At 37.4% G+C, this 15,071-nt stretch overlaps 1 protein-coding gene across 2 annotated transcripts in view; it reads right to left on the bottom strand.

Moving 5' to 3' along the window:
- Window positions 1–442: 442 nt before the first annotated feature.
- Window positions 443–15,071, bottom strand: part of LOC106515574 (cadherin-7) — a 155,400-nt gene continuing 140,771 nt past the window's right edge. For both annotated transcript variants that reach the window (XM_014005431.1, XM_014005433.1), the window contains one exon: window positions 443–4,094. In XM_014005431.1, the coding sequence (XP_013860885.1) occupies window positions 3,580–4,094 (515 nt within the window). In that variant the 3' untranslated portion in view covers window positions 443–3,579. The remainder of the gene's footprint in view (window positions 4,095–15,071) is intronic.

The raw sequence follows: 15,071 nt of genomic DNA, 5'->3' as shown, positions 1-15,071 counted from the left end.
CAGCTGTATAGTGTTCGGTGGTTCACTTGCACTTTTTCCAAACATCTTGAAAACAACAGCCATGATTCCTCTGTGGATTTAGATCATATCTGTGTTTGTCTCTTTGTGTAATCCCACATGGAGTGTGTGATCTGCAGATCAGTGCCACACCATATGTTATAGAAATCCTTGTTCTTCTTAGAGCTGAAACTGGCATCTAAGAAGTTAGAAGCTTCTGCTGTATGACTGCAAATTTTGGACTTTTTTTTTCTAAAATCAACACTGTTTCTAATATCAGTGGAGTAACACTAATTWAAAAAATTCTGTCTATCTTTGGATAGTGAGAGGATACTTTGCTACTTAAAAATGAACTATCTCTGCAATATATTCACTCAACTAAAAAGTGTCACATTTACCATGAAACAACCCTTCCAAATGTGTGTGTTGAAAAACTGTGAGCCGCTTCAATGCACATTTTTATTACAAAGTTTAAATTAGAGGTAAGTTTTTTTTTTTCAGTTAAACARTAGCAATAATTAGTATGCTGATGTTCTGGTTGGATTTTAGAAGACCAACAATCTTTGGTATTCAGCAGGATGGAAAATACCTTAAACTGTTTATTCAGCGGGGGGAAATAGAAATGAAAGTAAATGCATTTTGGTAAAAATGACTGACCAGAATTGAAATAGCAACGAATTGTGAAGTTCAATAAAAAAAAAAACAACCTGTGTGAACTTCAAAAGAAGAGCATGACTTTCAGTAACACGGATTCCATGAGCAAATGAAGAGTGTTCATCCAAAAGGATTGTTAAAAAAAACAACACTAGTGTTCATAAGTGGTTGGGTCTTGAAATTGTTCCAACAGAAATATTGCTGAGGGACCAAAGTGGAGCAATTATTATGAGAAAACTAAACCTCAACCTAGAGTTCAAGCTGTTCTGTCTGAAAGAGTGGGCTACCAGTGTCTCCATGCTGATGCATAAAACTACTATGAGTAGTTTTTGACTGGCAGTATTGCCCTGAAGTGGAATCACTAAAAACAAAAGTACAAAAAATTAAAAAATAAAATAAAATAATCACAGAGTTTAACAACCATGCATTAATTAGTTAAACGTGTAATACTGAATAAATAATTTAGAAAAAAAAAAAACTTCTGACTAGATTTTTGAGCTAGAAACATTTTTGTATGGGAACAAAGCCATCGTGAATTGCATCAATTGAAAAAAAAAACACTAATCATAAAAATACAAAGTTATTCATGCAAGCACTAATCTATAAATGCCATTGTATTCAGATTATGCTGTTTTTTTCTGCCAGAAGTGACCTGGCAGTACGTAATAAAATCTAATATGAAATTGCTCAGTAATATAAAAATTCACAAGTATTTTCCTGATCTACAATGACATTTTTGAGATTAGAGTTGTTTTAAGACACTAACAATTACAAGTTTACCATTACTGTGCATACAGTGTGCACAAAAACCTTTCAAAAACAGATGAATCACTGCTTCAACTTTTCTTTATCCATGCCTGCTTTACATTACTTAAGATGTGAGCTAACTTGGATCTTGTCTAAAATTATTTGCACACCACTCAGGGATGTGCAGTTTGAGTACAATGAATGTAGACAAGCCATCATACAGTAAGTATAGGTTTATATATATCTAGACACCAAATCCAAGGAGTATATTATCTCTGAAGCTCTGTTGAATATAAAGATGTGATCAAATGTGGTGTACCTAATGGTTTAATCTTTCTCATAATTTTTTAGTCATTATTTTTAAGGAGCTAGAGCTTAATCATTATAGGAAATTCAGTTTTTGAACCTATACTGAAGCCTYTTTTTTCTACACACCACTATTAATTTGCAAAAGACTCCATAAACGGTCGACAATGAGCCTTGCAGTCATCACACGAGCCTCGGTGGAGTGTAAACGCTTTGTCTTTATCAGATCTTTCATGCAGAAGCCTCATCAGAAATAAAACATCTCGCCTGCCTTCTTCACTCTTTTCTTCTTTAGCTTCCTGAGTCGTTTTAATGAACAATAAATTAATAAAAGTGCAGTCACTGATTGCAAATGTTACAAGTTGGTTGAAGTTAGTGGCTAGAGATGACATTATTCTTACATCCTTTTTTTTCTGGTAATGTTCATCTAACCTAAAATAAAACCCTTCAGCCTTTAAAGGAACTGAATATCAATTTTTATTTTCAGCAAAAGGATAAAAACATCATTTGCACAGTTCTGCCTCTTTGAAATAAATAATAAAATGTATCGGCTGCACATGTGCACACCCAAGTGTAACATAACCCAATTGAAGCTGAGAAACAAACAGTTGAAAAATTGCCACAATATCATTATCTTACAGAGTGTCCTTTTACCATCAATATTCAAACCATACAGTATTTTCATTTGAATTTTAAATTACAATATAAGCTTGATTTTGCAAACTACAGAAGCAAAAAATATCAAATAAAATAAAATACTTACAAACTGCAACTTCACCCTGGTAATGTCTGCCACCTACAAAACAAATACTTCTTTATTTTTATTTAAACATTTTTTCTTTTCTTTTTTTTTTCAAGTGTAAGTGGCGTGCATCTGCAGCACAATAAGGACAGATCTGTCGGCGCAGCTTTCAGATGCGGCACAGGTCCGCAGAGCCACCGGCCTCGTACAAAAGCGGAACAACTAAATCCTGACAGTTTATAGCTGAGAAATGATACATCGGACKTGGCAATAGAAAGGCAGAAGTAGAAACAGACTGGGACACGCACTACATTGCAACATCTGCAAAATGTGTTGTTAGGAGAAAAAGAGAAATTATATATATTTTTTGTTTCACCCTGTAGATACATCAAACTAAAGAGTGTCTTTTTTTTTGTCACGTCACTTCCTTAGCACACCAACTACTTGCTTATATTGTATTATGTGTTCATGTCACATAGTGTTCAGAGGTATGATTGAGTCTGTGGGTAATGTGGCTCTGGATGTAAAAGTTTAGAAAATACAGCCTGTTACCCTTTTTTTCCGAAAAGGTAGAGAACGAAACATAAATTGTTCTCATATTTCAKATAAGCAGCCAAGTGACTACCGATCAGCTGCCAGAGAGACAGCATTTCATGAGAAACTTCTATGTTTTTTTTTTTTTTTAGCACAAAGATAGCAAAGGAATGCATCAAAGCAAAAGTGTTGGGTCTGTGCCCATCACTGGAATGAAAGGACAGGTGCCTCTACATAAAAAAAAAATAAAAAAATTAAAAAGCTTCAACGTGTAATGCATTCTGCAGTCAACGGCTGGACTCGGGCCTAAAATGTGAAACCTTTAATGTCTCTTGCACACAAGGCTTCCTCCTCAGTCGAGCCACATTTGAAGTCTGTGTCAAAACTCGCCATGGCACGCGTTTGAAAATCCATACAGGGAGGTAAACAAACCAAAAATCTTTGAAGTCAAAGAGTTTTTTTTTCCGTTCAATCTCTTGTGTTGTCTTTGAATCTTTTTTCCCCTCCCATGCACTAAGGCAGACAAAATCATTTTCTCTGACAATATATTACTCGGGTATTTTTAAGTTCAAGGATTGTTAGGAGGAAACATTTAGGGGCTATGAGAATACGCTGCCGCTGTCACTGTTGCCGTACAGGTCTGCCAGCTTTTTAAAGCGTGGACCCCAGTTGCTGAGGTAGTCGTAGTTCTGATCCGAGTCTGTACTTAATGACTCCAGCGAACTTAGCGACTCGGCCACAGAGCCGCTGCCTTCAAAAGCGTACGTCTGCAGAGAGTCGTACGGGGGAGCCGTCGGGTCCACGTCGGCGTCCTTCAGTCGCTCCCAAATAAACTCCCGAAACACCACGTTATCAGGCAGGGACTTGTAAGGCGGGCGAGAAGCTGCGGTGTAATGGAAGTAGGTGGGGGTGTCTGGCGTGACGTCTCGCCGCACGCTGGGGTCTCGGACGATGTTGAGGTTCCGTAAGGTGACCATGTCGAAAGCCTCCGTGTCCTCCTCTCCCCCGCCCTCGTCGTCGTAACGAACGATGTTCTCTCTGATGTCCCGCTCCTCCTCGAGGATGAGGGGCTGCTTCCTTCTCCGGCGCATCGTCACAATTAGCAGAACCATCACTGCAGAGAAAGAGAGAGATTGATGAGTGTGTGCCATTAGCTGACAGGAGGCAGGAAGAGCTGAAAACACAGTAATGGACTCATTTATACTTGAAGCAAGCTTTTTTTAAAAAAAGAGGTCCAAGTCGAAAAATAGGTAAAACCACAACATACAGTAGTAACCATAAACAGAAGATAGCTTCAGCTTTACAAGGACCGAACAAATCCTCGTAATTTAGAATTAGACAAAATTATGGTAGTAGTTATTTTTTCTACTGCTACAATTTTTTAACAACTAGGGCAAAATTCCCATTTGAAGAATATGCTCAATTAGTTCTTCAGACCACATGGGTTCAAGAGCCTTTAGTCCGTCAGGACCCCACCTCTGGAACGCTCTACCACAGGACATCAAACACCCTCCATTTTTAAATCACGGATTAAAACCATTGTCTTCAAACAAGCATATTCAGTATAACTGCCATCTTAAACCCTATATTATGTAGGATGTTTTATTGTTACTGTATGTACAATGTTTTTTTTTGTTAATTGGTATATATGATGTTTTATTGGTATTTTCATTCTCTGTTATTTTTCTGTTTTGTTTTATTGTATTGTATTTTAATTGTATGGTGTCATTTAGTGCCATGAAAGGTGCCTTCAAAAATATATTATTATTATTATTATTATTATTATTATTATTATTATTATTATTATTATTATTATTATTATTATTATTATTATTATTATTATTAAGTATATATAATAAATAATTCATATGGTATATGCTGCAGATATACTTAGCACAAAAAAATGAGGAAATTTGTGTTTGGTAGATTATTCCTTTATTGGGTAGTATTTTAAGTAGATATGCTTAAGGCACTATTCCTACGTAAATGTTAATTTTAAGATGTTTTCTACCAYTTGTGTATTGCAGGAAATGCAGGTCACAGACACTTTAAGAGCTGTTTATCATAGGTTTATTAAAGTCAAAGTCTAAAAACAACACAGATGATAAAAAATAAATAAATATTAAAAAAAACTGCTCCAAATTGTCCTATGTTCACTTCAGTAGTGTACACAAATAGAACAAATCATTAATGTGGAGGCTGGCTGCTAATGTGGACACAAAACGAGCCGATGTGGGATTAATGTGGGCGGAGAAGGGCAGGAAAATTTTGTGCACAACCTAAAATGGTCATTTTTCAAAATAGCGGAAGCTGAAAATGCAGAGAGAACAAGTGTAATCCTATTTTAACCTCACTTCAAATTTTAAATAATAGAGCAAATATGCTGATTGAAGATTTGCTTTTATTTGTGAATTAGCTGGAAAAAAACGGTGGTTGAAGTAGATCTGAAAGTCATTGAAAACCAATAGTATACAATGTTGAATATCTGTATATATGTATATAAACTGAATGCACAAAGCTAGGTCTTTGTTCAAATATTCTGTCATGTCCCCTTATGTGTTTTCCGTCACCCACAATTTACTTCCAAATTTGTTCACAACTCCACCAAAGTAGAATCCATGGGCCTCTGAGATTGTACCAGAAGCCCTCCTCCAGCCTCTGCTCCCGCTCCCATACATTACTGCTGAAAATAACTCTACGCCCAAGCAAACTGGCAAATGTCTAATGATTCTCTATCCATCAATGTCAAGCCGGTGCCAGTGAAATATTGTTCCGTGGGTCCATATTTCTTTTCCTGCTGCTCATCGAGCTACTGCTGGCTGCTGAGGAAGAGGCCCAGGAACTAAATTCAAACACCACTTCACACTCTCTAATAAGGGAGCAAATAGAGGCAAAAGAAGGGAGGAGAGTGTCACATGGAAGGACTGCAAAAGACGAATGGGCAGGCCTCTGTTCGCTGTTGGGCGACTGCTTTGCATTGTCCAAAAGCAGATCGAATATCACGACTCACCAGTTTTTGTCAAAACCCCTCGAATGGTCCCCCTAGTCTAATGGCACTCTGGAACGCCACAACACTTTTAGGGCTATGAGGCAGAATGACAAACATTTCTGTGGGAGATTGTTTCCTCTTATTTAAGGAACCTCAGTCAGTCTAAATTCTTTTCAATTCAGCAAGGCTTCTCAAAATGAATCACAAAGTGGCACATCCAAATAGAATATTCCTAGTGCATTCCAGCAAAGCTCTTTAGAGTTTAATGCCTAGAAGGCAGTCACAATGCGTCAGGGACTGGAAATGGGCCAACAACATCCAGTTACGACCTTCCAGGTTGAGCAGGTGGAAGCCCGAGCATACAAATAGTGTCTGTCAGGTATCGAGGGTTTTTGTAAGACATGATTTCCGGCCTAGGCAGTTTAGCAAACGCAACGCACGACAGGAGCCCACACTTCACTCCAAAGCACATGTACTGAAGATGTAAACCAGACGAACAGCAGAAGAAAAGGAGATCAATTCAGCGCTACAAAGGCTTTTCGCTGTAATTGAATTGTTTAAATGATCTACCCCACACAATCRATAGCGAACAAGGTGAATTTTCTCTGCTGCCCTTTTCTTACCAGCAGGCATCACTTTCTCATTAGAGTATTTCTATATGTGCTGTGTGATTTGAGGGGGGGGGGGGACTGATTATTTACTCACTTTGCAACCACCTCTCCCCCTCCGTGTCTCTGTGCTGCAGTGCAGTTTAATAGATGTTTTAATCAGCAGCTTTGACACCGTCTGATATGGAAGGAGGTCTTTACGAAGGCTTCACACSCAGCCTGATGTTGCATTGCTGAACTGTTGCCTCACAGCTGCGTGTGTGTTTGCTCAGTCTGCTAAAATTTCTGCTTAACTGATACTGGCAATTTTTTTATATGATTTGCTTCTGTCCATAAAAAATATCTGAACTTCATAGTAAATATAGTTTGAAAACTGAGGCAAATTTATGGCCTAGCATCCCTTGAAGGAATRCACATTTTTCACAGCCWTTCAGAGTTAGATCATCTCAGGATGAGAAGTAACAGAGTTACAGGAAAAATATCAAAATCCTCCAAGAGGTGTTAGTGCTTGAAATATGCATTGAGGTTGACTCATTGTATCCTTCAAATACAAAGCCAAGTCAAAGAAAAGATCTTTATATTTAAGAAACTTGGCATAATGCACATGATTTCACACCTTTAGTCACATAACTAGCACGTTGTCTTTTGAACTTGGCTCAGCTAWAATGAAACATGAAGTGACATCAAAAGGAGATCTATTTAAGGAAAGAAAAAACTTCCTGGTCTTTATTTGAACTCAAACTCTTCTTCACTTCTCTCTGATAGTGACTCAAAAATAATCAAAATAAACATCAGATTATTTTCTGCAGTCTGTGTTATCAGCCATTTAGCAATGCCCTGTTCACATTCAGAGGTTCCCCTTTGACATCACTTCCTGTTACTTCACAAGTGAAAATCTCAACCACTGTTCATCTTAGTGGCGTGAAAGATTTTTGGCGATATTTTGTCAGTTTTATGTTTAAAAAAATGTTCAAATTTATTACTAAATGTAATGTCACGACTAAGTTATTACTGTTTTGTGTTGAATAAAGTTGATTAGTCAATTTAGTCAGTTAAAATAAACTGGGCTAAAAATCGGAGTGTCAGTAGTTAAGAGTCAATCACAACACAAACTCCAAAAGGAATAGGCTAGGTTATACACTACCTTTGCATAAACACCATTATCTGTTAGGAATAAAATGATCTGTCTTTTTATAAAATATGTCATGGGCCACTGTATAGATTTTAATGAAATTGTCAGTCACTTATCRTAGGTAGTTTATCTACAGCTCTTGAACATATAGGGTTATTCAAAATGGTTGCCACAACTAACTGCATTTCACCAAAAAAGTTTGATATACTGTAATAACAGCAGCTGAGAGTCATCCTCAGCATATTCTCATACATCTTATGAAATCTCACAATATTGCTAGAAACTGCACTTAAAGTCATTTAAAATGTTTGCCCAACATAGAAAAATAACTCCCTCTTATCTCCTGGTCTTAGTTTTAAAAAAGTTATATAAGGTTGAGGAAAATATGCACCTCCAATCATGAAATGTTGAAGGCTAGTTTCTGCAAAGAACCACTTCACTGATGCTTACAAAAAAAGAAAAAGAAAAAGAAAAAAATTGGCTACATGTTACAACTCTGAAATTAAGGTCACATCCAATGTGGATGCTTTAATTTGTTTACAAGAAAGCAGAAATCAAAATCTTGACATTTAGCACAGCAAACCCACACACTGYTTTTAAAGCTGTTGTAAATACTAATTATTGAAAGAAAAGCATATTTGTAGTAAGGGAGAACCMCTCGTCCTTTTAAAAACCCTGGAGATTGATTTTATTCGTCCAACTGAATTTAATTAGATACAACTTAAAAATATCTTTGGATAGTATTTCATTTTGATGTCAGTTCTGATGTCATACAATCAGAGTTTTGTGTTATTTAAATTAAAATATCATCCAAGTCATAACAATAATTATTTTTCAACATTTTATTTAAAAACTATGATTAAAGTCTAAAAGCCTATTTAAAGATCCATCAGAACTCAAAAAAAGAACACACTGCATTAAAGCTTGRTTTGTTAATAACTTAAATAGCTAACAAACAAAATACTTAATATTATTTAAATATAACATCACAAAGTGTGATGATTCTGCTTGCACCTGCCCTGCTCTGCTTAATTGGTTTCAAGGCTCTCCACTTCCCACAGCTGTTTCCACTCTCCTGATGAGGCTCACTGGGTTTAAAAGGCTCATTCTGAGACTTGGTCTTCGCTGGAGCATCATGCCTTCTGGGTACATCTCCTGGCCACCTTGCTTTAATGTTTAACAGCAAGTATCATTTCACTAGAACTTCTAAGTGTGTTTTTTTTTTTTGGAACCTTGTCTTTATTCCCCTTGTTCTCAGACCTTACCCAACCTCCTTGCCAGTGTCGGCCTCCTGGAATCAGCTTACAAGTTGGACTCACCTGTTCAACTGTTGGACTTTTTGGACTGCCTCACTTGCTTCTTGGAACCTCAGTTCTCTATTTCCACGTGCCTCCTCCCAAGTTGTCTGCCTCCAGAGTTACTGTAAGCTACCACAACAAAACCCTTTAACCTCAAGATCTTTTTGTCTAATAACTTCTGCTGAGACTCATCCTGCCTCTCCTTGTGTTTTCAGTTCTTGCTGAACCTAGACTCCCTTTATTCTTGTTCCCTTTGTTGCACATTCTAGTTTTTTGTTGTTCACCACATTGTAAATAAATCACTTGAATTTTACTCTGGTTCTGGTCCCGCTCATCTTGAGACTGTTGTCAATTCATGACACAAAGAAGTATAAGTTTAACAAAAACAGTTGGCTAATAAAGTATTTTGAAAAGAAATTTCAGATGTAGTCAAAAACATGGATTCAAAACAAGTTTCCCAGCAAAATGTTAAATCCAAGCAAGCTCTATATGGTTTCTAAAGAGTTGTTTCCTTCATTTCCTGACATTTTCCTGTCCTTCCAATTACTTTTTAAGCATTTGTATTGTCTTTGCTTTGATTCTTGAATTTATTTCAGTCCTGTCTTATTTTCGATACGTTGTTGTTTTTTTGAGTGCTCTTTACTTGTCTTCAACCTCTAAGAGTTTTTTTTTCAACCTTAGCTCTCTTGCTTGTTGCCTTGCTTTCCATCATGTACCCTGGACATTCCACAGTTAGTATTATATTGACTCCAGTTTGTCATGTCTCATCTCATTCAGTTTAAAGCTTTGAGCTCCACACCTCAGTTTTTAATTTATAAAGCTTCTGATATGGGAAGCAAAACATCTATTTTTTTTTTTAATTTGCTATATCCTGGGTGACTGCAAATCCATACCAGCATCATGTCACTTCCTGTTCTGTCTTTCTCAGTTTTTTATCTGCATCCGTACGTTCAATCACCAATTGCAAGTGTCATTTTTTTTTCTTTTCTTTTAAAGGGGGATTTAAGAAAAAAACGTTTAGCTAGCTAATGTAGCTAGAGAACAGTTCCTGCACATTGACTACTTGTGTGGTTGATATAATCAACTGTGAAGGTCTTAATCTCCYGACTGCCTCCCACCCATACATTCAGCTTTGTTTGCTGTAAAGTTTAGGTGGGTCGAAACAAACTTTCTGACTGAGCTATGATTTCAACTGAATTCTATCTTGCAARAGAACAAAAAAAATACACATGGAAGCAAGTGTGCAAGAAAACAAAGGTGTCTGGTCACATAAAGGTGTCCTAACAGATAATACTCTCCTCGGGGGATGTCATTGTCTACTGCAGCAAATGGACAACACGRTGAATTGCAGGAGACAATCACAATCAGCACACATAAAACCAATGTTTTACTGGATTTAAGCTGTTGTTTAGCTGTGCTTCTGGAAGCTTCCTGCAGAATTCAGATAGCTTCTTGATGTATGTGTCGTTATCCTTCACACTGTTGACAGTACATCTGCTCAGGGGCCCGGACTACCAACCAGGATTAGAGGCTTAGATTTTCKTTTTTACCAAATAGGTTGCAGTGCTAAACCAGAGCCAAAGCTCACTTAGCACCAGCTCTTTACTTTTCCACAAATGTAAGCTCCGGCTCTAGCAGAAAGAAAAACGGGCTCAAGGACCAATGTGAAAGCCATGTTCTTGTTCAACAACATGCACYGAGTTTCACTTTTACTTTCAGAATAAAACTTTCTCATTTATAGGCCTGTACTTAAAAAAATATTTAAAATATTAAAATAATAAAATCATTTATCATAAATTGTTATTTTAGGCTATACTGATATATCAAATATTGCTTAACAATAACTTGGCACAGTGCTTGGATATCTGAATAAAGGAATGACACAACATTAAAGAATAAATTTATGATTTTTTTCCTTTAAAAAGTATTGAATTTGGTCTCAATTTCCCAAGCCATTTGGAATTACCTGTAGCAACCATTTTTTTTAAATCCAGAGAGCTTGGCCACCCCTGTACCACACCTTATAAAAAGGTCTGCCCCCGAAAGACAGATTTAATCACTGCCAGCACCCTCCCTCAAGTTTCATTCAAAATCTTGATATCCAGTWATGAACCACCRCAACCTCACTTTTGTGCATGTTCAAAATTGTGGACCTATGATATTTTATTAAGTGTAGATGGATGCCATTACCTTCTTAATGTGGGCATGAAGACCCCACCAAGACCCTGCAAATACCATCTATATTCTGGCTGGTCATCATCCAGTCTAAAAGGGGTCACAATGACTTTAATTTGTTTACATAAAAGTACAATTGTCTTGTATGAATTATTAATAATTATTAAGTGATGCTGCAAAAATACACAGGATGTTAAAGGTTTCTTCACTGTACAGCTCAAAGATTTGGAATCTGTCTGTATTCATTGTTTTTTTTTATCTTTTTTGTGTATGTTTTGCTTTGTGCATAATTCAGCTAGCTTTAACACTGTTTCCTTTGGTTTCCAGCCTTTTTTATGTAAAAGTAATAAAGCTGCCATCAACCACATTGTGAATTTAATGAAAGGCTAACTTTTCTTTCCTTTGAATGAGGAAAGGACTGCAACAAAAATAAATAAATACATAAATAAAATAAAATAAAAACACCCCTCGCAGTTTAAACACATCCCTGTGACTGCCATAAAGACAAATACAGGGGACTTACTCAAGGGACACAAACAGACACAGAAATATGAAATGAGCCTGTTAAGTAACTCAGGGTTTCRGATAGAAATAACTATCTAGAGAGTTGGAGTGCTGCATGATGTCCTAATTGGGTCTCTAGAGGACTGAGCCATACCTGACCTGTACAGGGGGGGAAAGGCGCCAGATCTTAACGAGATAATTATCGTTTCAGTAGTTTAGATGTATCTTCCAAAGTGGATGTATCATTAAAAAMTAGGGAAGGGTTTAAATGACATTTTTCAAAAGCACTGTTGTGTTCAGGCATTTTCAGGGCTATTAATGCAAGAAGCACAAGCTCAGTAATTAAATCTAAAAATATCAAGCCGTGATTGATGAGCACTCAGCATATGAGCATGTAGAGTTAATGTAAACGCAGCTCTGAGTGGTTTATGACCTGGCAGGTGAAAACAGCCCATTTTCGATCATCTGTTATCACTGAAGTTCCCAGATACATAATGAATACTAAGACGTGTAGAGGTCTCACATTTAGGCGCGGCCAGTCCACATACAACAAACATTGTACTTATTAGACTCTTGCCAACAGATTACTTGACTCACTACAGCTGCTGGCAGTAAATGTTCCTTCCACCAGGTGAGAAAGTCATGTATTGATTGAGGGAAAGAAAAGAGGAAGGGAGAGACAGAGAAAAAAAAGCTGATTTAGGAGTGACAGAGTCTGGGAATGACAGCGGTACGGCTCGGAGACTCGATTGTCATCCCCAACAACACAATCAGCACAATCACGGCCTCAATTGCTACCTACAAATTGAAAAAGGTCCTGATGGAAGACTATCAGCGAAGATAAGAATAAAAAGATTGGGCAGAATAAACTCACCCAGGCTGCTAATACAAGAGAAGGAGGAAGTCCCTTTTTGAGGATGGGGAGGAGAGCAAATATGCACAAAGATGGAAAAGACAAGGACGGAAGAAAGATTGTGATCTGAATGGGCAAAACAGACAGATGGGAACAGTGAAGCATGCACAGTCAAATTCAGCTAAAAACAGAGAGCAGGCATCTTGGTGGAGCGTTAATCTGGAGGCCATTAGTTGTAAGCCCCTGGCCTGAGGACATGCTGCAGAACAGAGCCAGCTTTCTTTAGGGGGTTGCACTGCTACATACTCCCCTGCWGCTCTTTTCAAGTTATCATTTACCACAAAAAGGTGCTCTCTGTCACAWTAAAAGGAAAATAAAACCACCAGGAGATCAAAACATAAAGCAAAGTCTGACCCCAGTCAGGATCTCATCTCAGCTGCTATATGCRCCTTTTAGATTTCCCTTTGCTTTGAATGAAGATCAGCTAAGCATTAAACTGTGACTCTGCTCTGATGCTATCGCTTTGTCTGTGGGTTTTATGAGCTATAATGCTGCCTAGAGGTGACAGCTCTGCGCTGCGTCATCTGTGCGGGGATGTTAATGAATGCTTATTTAACAAGTGTCTTTAGGAACTTCTCAACGTATGAGTCCTTGAAATGCAATACAGTACTTACCTCTGTGGCCTCTTTTGAATTATTATAAAGCAGAAGAGGAAGAAAAATATCCTCCAGTGTGTGTTAGAGGAAAGTCGTCATGAGAGTCCTTTTAGAAAATGAATTACAGCCTCAAATGCTGACAAGAAAAATCTGTCGCACCAGTGAGAAAATATAATTAACAGTCACTGGAAGATTTAAAAAGTCTGAGACCCCCATATTGATTTTTGAGTTTGATTTGCTGCATGCAAAATAGCCTGGTCTCACCTAAGGACAAATGAAATTTCTCAAAGATCTGGATCAGTAAATAATGGTGCTGGAGTCAAGGTGACCAAACATATTTAATGAGCTTGTTGGAAGAACTCACAGGTTGAGCTGACAGGTTCAACCGAACACTCGGGCAAAATAACAACTCTCAAAAACACATCAGAGAAAACCCACAACACCAGCTCCTGATAACAGATCACATTGGCTGGATWTCATTGGTGTTTTTACTTGTAAACATCCGGAGGTATTGTTTTCAGAGCTGGCTGACTGAGATGACATGTATTTACAGGTKTGGGAAATATGAGGGGAAGATGACTCCCCCCAGGTTTGACCTGTGTGCAAACTTTTTTTTTTTTTGGCAAACCTTCTCAACTGCCTGAAGATAAATCATCAGAATGGGTTGTAAACTCAGAAGTGCACTTTGATTCGACGCGCAGGACTGGAAATCTGCATTACCTCCACTTAAATCTGAACTTCATTCTGAACTGCAGAGGCTGTTATTTTAAACGTATTCCCACTGCAACTCAACAGACAAATGGAGCTAAGCGTGTGAGGTGTAAGTTCAGCCGGACAGCTAGAAAGCGCTGCTGTGCTAATATAGAGCGTATGAGCTGTCGATGCACTGCCCACTCTTTAGATTTGCTAAGGGACTGAATTTTAATAGGAGCACAGAGGGTGAGAGAAGAGCAAGGGTTTATATGTTCTTGCTGCTGGGAGTGGTGTTTGACTTTTTTCAAAATATTTTTTCCCCTTTTGTTTGATTATTATAATATAACACTGAATGTGTCTTTGAAAACTGATACTGTATGAAAGACTTGAAATTAGCATCATTATTCTTTTTTTCACATGTATCTTCATAAATATAATTACCAATACATTTGACTGACATTACTGATGCTAAGTTCTTATTTGCTCAAGGTCGGTGCTGGTTAAGATTCATTCTGTAGTGTTGAAGCTGATCAGAGCTGTAGTATTGATTCTCTCTCCTTTTTTTTTCTTTAACTGTCAAGATTCTCTCAAAATATCTGAAGCTCATATTGTTTTTGACACTGCTTACCGTATCTTTTCAATCAATAACCTCTTTAGCACATGATCAAAATGTAATTGTGATGCAATCAGGACAAAGCAAGACAGGTGAGAAACAATACAAACTGGTGCATTTTTAAGAAAGAGCAACTGTGGACATGCACAAAGTAGGCTGTGACCTCATCGCATCTTTAAATCTCTGTCAAGCCCAAAAGCCAAGGTTCCTAAAAATCTTCACTTTCAAAACATGTCATCCTCTCAAGTCTTTACTCCTATTTCATTTTGGCTTAGTATTGTCACAAAAACAAACACACACACACAAAAAAAACAAAAAAAAAACTACCCAGATAAATCACACCACCTTGACAAGACTTGATTTAACTGTGGTTGAATGAGAAAACATCGACATCCTAGTGGTTTTCATCACACCTGTATCACATCAGGCTCCAGCAGGACTTAGCAGACATAGTGTGAAGATGAGCATAGACTAGTGCATCCAAAATTATTCAACGTTAACATTTAAAAAATATATACAGGTGCTGGTCATAAAATTAGAATATCATGAAAAAGTAGATTTATTTCAGTA

Source organism: Austrofundulus limnaeus, unplaced genomic scaffold (assembly GCF_001266775.1).
Source record: "Austrofundulus limnaeus strain Quisiro unplaced genomic scaffold, Austrofundulus_limnaeus-1.0 Scaffold30, whole genome shotgun sequence".
NCBI classification, from domain to species: domain Eukaryota; kingdom Metazoa; phylum Chordata; class Actinopteri; order Cyprinodontiformes; family Rivulidae; genus Austrofundulus; species Austrofundulus limnaeus.
This window is presented reverse-complemented; position numbering and strand designations above follow the sequence as displayed.